Here is an 8,185-nt window from a genome sequence, read left to right as displayed (position 1 = left end):
TTGTCTATGGAGATCGACATGGTGCACCGGCCCAGTAATTGTGTTAGCAAGAGATTTTGCATTTTTTGGAAGCTTGTATATACATGTTTGTTGAACCTTCTATCGGTTTTGGCCAGTTTTGGGAAGATTCCATGATGTTTTCTTTTTTTTTCTATTTTCCTGTATTTTTCTTTTGCCTTTAAAAAAATACATGGCTACCTTTTTTTTACTACACAGTGAACTCTTTTTGTGTGCACGATGATCTCTTTTTAGATACACATTGGAAAATTTCACATGCATGATGAACATTTATTCGAAATTAAAAATCTTGTTGAATATTTATGTATAAACCAGTGCGTGGATACGTGTCCACACCAACGACCATGCATGTATATGCCAAAGCTAGCTGTGGAACATCTATAGTTGACTTCTCCTGCCCTTCAATTAGTATGCATATGTTATACGTGTCCATGCAAGGTATCAAACTAAGTAGCAACTACAGCATGTGGCCATGGCATGAAAGTCGTCACACAGCATATCTTCAGCGCATTCCAGCCACTAGTATCCCGCTATTCTGTGTGCAGGGCTTGTTTAAAAATACGCATGCCCATCAAGTATTGAAACTCGTCGCGCGTATATCTCGCTCTAACCATTTTGTTGGCTAGCGCACGGAGGTTCAGAGCATCAATAAAGGTAAGTGTACACGTACGCAGATGGATTTTATTATGGTTTAAGTTAAGCTGTAGCAAACTTGAACGATCGATCATGGGATCAACATGTACGTGAGACCATTGCTATAAATACCACCCCCACACAGCTAAAACTCACAACACCTACAAACCATTGCTAGTTGCTTCCTCTTGCTCAAAGCTTTGGCAATGGTGCCATCGACCAAGCTCTTCCTCGTGCTCCTCGGCCTGAACTTGATGGTCACAGCTGTGCACGGTGGCTGCGGACCCCACTGCCCTACCCCGACCCCACCGCCGCCTCCATCGACCAACAGCGGCTCGTGCCCGATTGACACGCTGAAGCTGCGCGTGTGCGCCAACGTGCTGAACCTGCTGAAGCTCGGGCTTGGCGTGCCGCCCAGCGAGCGGTGCTGCCCACTGCTGGCCGATCTGGCCGACCTGGACGCCGCGGTGTGCCTCTGCACCGCCATCAGGGCCAAGGTCCTCGGCGTCATCAAGCTCAATGTCCCCGTCGACCTGGTGCTCCTGCTCAACCACTGCCACAAGACCTGCCCGCCTGTCTTCACCTGCCCGCACTGATCGATCAAAGTACTCGTCCAAGCATGGCATGCTGCGTACACATGCCATGCATGCAGCCGTCTATACACTACTCCAGTTTGTGTTTGAGTTCATCTATATGTCTTGTGCATGCCTTGGTTCTCTGTCATGCATTACCATTATGCATGCATGCAGTGATCACTAGGTAGGTGAGTAAACGTAAGTGCGTGAAAGTGTGTCATGTTTGTGGTGTCCAAATAAATGACCCATGTAACTGGGGGTTTGTATCAAAACAACAACAACAACAACAAAGCCTTTAGTCCCAAACAAGTTGGGGTAGGCTAGAGGTGAAACCCATAAGATCTCGCAACCAACTCATGGCTCTGGCACATGGATAGCAAGCTTCCACGCACCCCTGTCCACAGCTAGCTCTTTGTCGATACTCCAATCCTTCAGGTCTCTCTTAACGGACTCCTCCCATGTCAAAATCGGTCGACCCCGCCCTCTCTTGACATTCTCCGCACGCTTTAGCCGTCCGCTATGCACTGGAGCTTCTGGAGGCCTGCGCTGAATATGCCCAAACCATCTCAAACGATGTTGGACAAGCTTCTCCTTAATTGGTGCTACCCCAACTCTATCTCGTATATCATCATTCCGGACTCGATCCTTCCTCGTGTGGCCACACATCCATCTCAACATACGCATCTCCGCCACACCTAACTGTTGAACATGTCGCCTTTTAGTCGGCCAACACTCCGCGCCATACAACATTGCGGGTCGAACCGCCGTCCTGTAGAACTTGCCTTTTAGCTTTTGTGGCACTCTCTTGTCACAAAGAATGCCAGAAGCTTGGCGCCACTTCATCCATCCGGCTTTGATTCGATGGTTCACATCTTCATCAATACCCCCATCCTCCTGCAACATTGACCCCAAATACCGAAAGGTGTCCTTCCGAGGTACCACCTGGCCATCAAGGCTAACCTCCTCCTCCTCACAGCTAGTAGTACTGAAACCGCACATCATGTACTCGGTTTTAGTTCTACTAAGCCTAAACCCTTTCGATTCCAAGGTTTGTCTCCATAACTCTAACTTCCTATTTACCCCCGTCCGACTATCGTCAACTAGCACCACATCATCCGCAAAGAGCATACACCATGGGATATCTCCTTGTATACCCCTTGTGACCTCATCCATCACCAATGCAAAAAGATAAGGGCTCAAAGCTGACCCCTGATGCAGTCCTATCTTAATCGGGAAGTCATCGGTGTCGACATCACTTGTTCGAACACTTGTCACAACATTATTGTACATGTCCTTGATGAGGGTAATGTACTTTGCTGGGACTTTGTGTTTCTCCAAGGCCCACCACATGACATTCCGCGGTATCTTATCATAGGCCTTCTCCAAGTCAATGAACACCATATGCAAGTCCTTCTTATGCTCCCTATATCTCTCCATAAGTTGTCGTACCAAGAAAATGGCTTCCATGGTCGACCTCCCAGGCATGAAACCAAACTGATTTTTGGTCACGCTTGTCATTCTTCTTAAGCGGTGCTCAATGACTCTCTCCCATAGCTTCATTGTATGGCTCATCAGCTTAATTCCACGGTAATTAGTACAACTCTGAACATCCCCCTTGTTCTTGAAGATTGGTACTAATATACTCCGTCTCCATTCTTCTGGCATCTTGTTTGCCCGAAAAATGAGGTTGAAAAGCTTGGTTAGCCATACTATCGCTATGTCCCCGAGACCTTTCCACACCTCAATGGGGATACAATCAGGGCCCATCGCCTTGCCTCCTTTCATCCTTTTTAAAGCCTCCTTCACCTCAGACTCCTGGATGCGCCGCACAAAACGCATGCTGGTCTCATCAAAGGAGTCATTCAGTTCAATGGTAGAACTCTCATTCTCCCCATTGAACAGCTTGTCGAAGTACTCCCGCCATCTATGCTTAATCTCTTCGTCCTTCACCAAGAGTTGGCCTGCTCCGTCCTTGATGCATTTGACTTGGCCAATATCCCTCGTCTTCCTCTCCCGGATCTTAGCCATCTTATAGATGTCCCTTTCACCTTCCTTCGTGCCTAACCGTTGGTAGAGGTCCTCATATGCCCGACCCCTTGCTTCACCAACAGCTCGCTTTGCGGCCTTCTTCGCCATCTTGTACTTCTCTATGTTGTCTGCACTCCTATCCAGGTATAGGCGTCTGAAGCAATCTTTCTTCTCTTTAAGCGCCTTCTGGACATCATCATTCCACCACCAGGTATCCTTATCTTCGCTTCTCCTTCCCCTGGACACTCCAAACTCCTCCGAGGCCACCTTACGAATGCAAGTCGCCATCTTCATCCACACATTGTCCGCATCCCCTCCTTCCTCCCAAGGGCCCTCCTTAAATACCCTCTCCTTGAACACCTGAGCTACCTCCCCCTTGAGCTTCCACCACTTCGTTCTAGCGACCTTGGCACGCTTATCCCGCTGGACACGAATCCGAAAGCGGAAGTCAGCAACCACCAGCTTATGCTGGGGTACAACACTCTCCCAGGTATCACCTTACAGTCTAGGCACGCACGCCTATCTTCTCTTCTCGAGAGGATGAAATCAATCTGGCTAGAGTGTTGGCCACTACTAAAAGTCACCAGATGTGATTCTCTCTTTCTAAAGAGGGTGTTAGCTACAATCATGTTGTAGGCTAGAGCAAAGCTTAAGACATCTTCTCCTTCTTGATTCCTGATGCCATAGCCAAAGCCCCCATGCGCCCCTTCAAAACCTGTGTTAGATGTACCCACGTGGCCATTGAGGTCTCCTCCTATGAAGAGCTTCTCACCAATCGGTACACTCCTAACCATGTCTTCCAAGCCTTCCCAGAACTCCCTCTTGGTGTTCTCATTGTGGCCTACTTGCGGGGCATATGCGCTGATAACATTGAGAACCAAGTCCTCAGCTACCAGCTTGACCAGGATAATCCGGTCCCCACGTCTCCTGACGTCTACCACTCCATACTTGAGGCTCTTGTTGATCAAGATGCCTACGCCATTTCTGTTTGCAGCCGTCCCCGTGTACCACAGCTTGAAGCCGGTATCCTCCACCTCCTTCGCCTTCTGTCCTCTCCATTTGGTTTCTTGGACGCAAAGGATATCAACACCTCTCCTCACTGCTGCATCAACTAGCTCCCGAAGCTTCCCTGTCAGAGACCCTACGTTCCAGCTACCTAAGCGAATCCTCCTAGGCTCGGCTAGCTTCCTTACCCTTCACACTCGTCGAGTCAAATGCGAAGACCCTTGCTCATTTTCCACTACATCCGGGCGCCGATGTAGCGCGCCACTAAGGATGCGACGACCCGATCCTCGCTCACTTGCCACCGTATCCGGATCAAGATACGGCGCGCCACTTGGGGGGTGACGGCCCGGCCCTTGCCCATTTTCCACCACATCTGGGTTCCGATGTGGCGCGTCGCTGAGAGGGTTACGCCCCAACGAAAATCTTTTGGGTTTCATCTCTATAAGAGTGGCTGAGTTTTTACGTTGGCTCGCCAAGCCTATCACAACCCTCCTCCTTTACCCGGGCTTGGGACCGGCTATGTTGAGACAACATAGGCGGAGTTTAGAGTTGTATCATCATCTGAAATACTGTACCAGGCGGCTATATGCCCCTAGCTTGTATCATCTGAAATCTGATGAAGTTGTGTAAACTTGGGATGTGTGTTACATATATATTGCCGCGTCATAGTCCACTCCTAAAACATATACTTGCACCGAGATCAAAGACAAACCTAAGTTTTATATGGATCGTAGGAAGAGGAACATAAATAAATTGTATCAAGGATGGATGAATTTAGTATTGACGAGCGACTTGCAGACACATGGCAAGGGAGCTGTTATGCGAGACCATGCAGCAGCGATGTTTATATCGGCTGGCAGTTCATATCATCCTTACATGCAATTACAGACCCAAAAACTTCTTGAAGCATATCAAAATGTTTAGAGTTGCATCTTCTTTGCATGGAAGTCATTGTAAAAGAAGTGGATGCTGCTTATGGCTTGGTGCGACCTTTGTTGTCTTGCACAACTCCTCGGAGTAAAGAAAAAAGGGTCGTATATTAGTCTTTGTTGTCTTGTGCAACTCCTTTCCCTGCTCAAACATTACTGTTACATGTTTTGGGTGGCTGATGTTGTTTGGGCACTAGTAGAAAAACGGCCATTTGTCCCGATTCGTAAGGGCCTTCTGTCCCGGTTTGGGAACCGGGACTAAAAGGTCGTTACTAATGCCCTTGGCCTTTAGTCCCGATTCTTACACTAACCGGGATAGATGGGCCTCCACGTGACCGCTGCGGCCAGCCCAGGCAGGGGGGCCTTTGGTCCCGGTTGGTGACACCAACCGGGACCAAAAGGCATCCACGCGTCAGCAGCTGGCTGGAGCTGAGGTTTTTTTTGAAAGGGGCTAGTTTAGGTGTTTTGGGGGTTAATTTAGGTTGTTATTAGCTAGATAATAGAGAGAAGTGTCCTCTCTTATATCTCCTTGTGCTTGGTTTACCAACGTTACTGCTATGCCTAAACATGGCTTAGATTGAAGTGAAGGCAACATGTGGTGCATGTCGAAAGTAATACTAATCTTAACTTGATCAAGTTTGGAGTGTACTACTTTCGACATGCACCAGATGCATGTTGCCTTCAATTCAATCCAATTCATGTTCATCTCACCCGCTGATATATAATAACTCTTCATGCTCGCATCATGCATCATCATATATAATAACAAGTCCTACTAATCATCATCATACAACTTTCACTCGTTATGAATAACAAGTCATACGATCATCATCCTCATAGTCATCGAACCAACCCTACTTAATTGTTCTTAGCACATGATCATCAGTATTAGGTAGGACCTAAATACCCTCTTTAAGGTAAAATAGCATAAAACAATATAGACCCTGACTCTCCATTATGGAGAATTGAGATCATCTTGTCTCCAATTCTTGCTCTTCGCTTCCTTTTGCTTCCAAGAACCTCCTTACGACCGTCCATACATTTTCTATTCTTTGATTGTCATGTCTCCACTTCTTTTAGAAATCCGGTATGGATAGTTGATATTCGTCGGATGACCTGGCTGTATGTTCAAAACATCAAGGCGACCATGCCGATACATCAGATGAGGCACACAATCATTCGGGATTATCTGTTGAAAAACATAGTAATAACTTCGTAGTTAGCAATGATGTACTAGTTTTAGAAGTATGCAAAAGATGCACGGATATCATAATAGTAAAAAATCTTACCATGGTATCTCCATGGTAGTTACCGTAGTTCAACACATGCACTAGTGGCGCGTATTGACCATAATGTTGAGGAGTGTGATTGTAGATATTGTAATTCTCAAGATCAGTACAAAATGCGATCAGATGATTTTTTTCCTGATAAGTTAATTTGGAGCCTTCGGTGTAGTAGGTTCTGTCTACCATCTTCCGCACATTTTTTGAAGAATGAAAATAAGCTGTTAATGGAAATAAGCTGTCAACTATTTTGAAATAAATAATATAAATTAGCTAATAACTATGTTTGAGAAACTCACATAGCGGTAGAATTGGAGGCGTATCAACAAGGACCCAAATGTCCATATTGTCTTGCTCGATTTTAGGATCACCAAGATCCACGGTGACAAGCATACCCTCATCAAAACCATACATCTTGTAAAGTGCTTCCCAATTTTTGCAACCAAAATGGGTTACACTCTCAGAATTGTACAACTTTACCTCAAAATCCACACCATGATGAGTCCTTAGGTGAATTTTTTTTGTTTCCATACTTTCATGTTCTTCAAAACCCATCCTCTCCAAGACATAGCGTCTTGCATAGCATGGGATAAGCTAGTCGAATTGGAAAAGATGAAAAGTACATGTTGAAATAGTTGAAATCATTCTTAATTACGAAAAAAAACACTTGTCGTCTTTGTGTACCATTTCAACATCGATGGTCTCCTCGAGCTTAATGCTGAAGCGTCGATCTTTGTCCAGCTCAAGAAACCTGTCGCACATACCTCGGTCGTCGTGGCACCAGTCGCACTCCCCCGGGCGGTTTTCGTCGTCCAAGTACGACATTTCATATGTTCATAATTCAAATATTAAACTTGTAAAATTAAATATATGTACTAAAAAACCTAAATTAGATCATTATTATTCATCAGGGGTTGACTATTGGTCTATCGAGCCTTTTCTTGAAAACTCTCAAAACGGGAATGAAGGAGAAGCTACCCCACGACAACAGTCGGGATTCTTTGTCCTGTCTTATATATATGGTTGGAGACCCTCCCTCACTGATTCATCTCTGCCATTTGCGACCGTCGGTGATGGTAGCTCCTCCTTTCGTTCCCGACAGCATTACACCAAATTTTCAAGCACACGGGAACGAAAGAGAAGCTACCCCCACGAGAACAGTCGGGATTCTTCGTCCTCTCATATATGGTGGAGACTCGATAGACTTAAAGTCAACCCGAGGACTCATATTATAGGACTCATATTGACATGGAAATTTGGCTGGTCACACCTCGAGGTCGGAGGGGGGTCGGTGACGGGGACGACGACGCGGATGATGGCGAGGGGGATCCTAGATTTCTGTAAAAACAAAAACCCTATAAGCTATCAAGTAATCAAATGCATATGCCTTGCATAGTGCTCTCCAATTTTAGCATTCAAAGTAGTACTTTTCCAATTTGAGCATTCAATAAGCAAAACCAAATCATAAAATAAAGTAATCTTCAAATTAGCATGCATTCAATTATAAGCAAAACTACATCATCTCTTGTGTCCGTACATCGTCGAATATTATCACTAATACTCCTGAATACTATCATACATATAGCATCGCTAATACAGCTAGAACCGTAGCGCCCAACGGGTATCGGCACGGGCGGTGGACACCCAAAGAGAAAGAACCATCACAAAACCATAGCTCCAGTGAGATCCCTGAAGAACGTGTCAGGTATTGTCG

The 8,185-nt window shown here is 45.9% G+C and overlaps 1 protein-coding gene across 1 annotated transcript; it reads left to right on the top strand.

The window, feature by feature from the left end:
• The first annotated feature begins 822 nt into the window (after nt 1-822).
• On the top strand, nt 823-1,438 carry LOC123089672 (cortical cell-delineating protein-like). Its single transcript, XM_044511290.1, has one exon. The coding sequence runs from the start codon at nt 858-860 to the stop codon at nt 1,245-1,247; it is 390 nt and encodes a 129-aa protein (XP_044367225.1). The 5' UTR covers nt 823-857; the 3' UTR covers nt 1,248-1,438.
• The last annotated feature ends 6,747 nt before the right edge of the window (nt 1,439-8,185 follow it).

This window comes from Triticum aestivum, chromosome 4B (assembly GCF_018294505.1).
Source record: "Triticum aestivum cultivar Chinese Spring chromosome 4B, IWGSC CS RefSeq v2.1, whole genome shotgun sequence".
Lineage (NCBI taxonomy): Eukaryota > Viridiplantae > Streptophyta > Magnoliopsida > Poales > Poaceae > Triticum > Triticum aestivum.
Note: the sequence above shows the minus strand (reverse complement) of the source record. Positions and strands in the feature narration are given on the sequence as shown.

Bases quoted from the DNA above. Each gene is read 5' to 3' on its own strand.
- LOC123089672 (XM_044511290.1), top strand. From the start codon at position 858: ATGGTGCCATCGACCAAGCTCTTCCTCGTGCTCCTCGGCCTGAACTTG.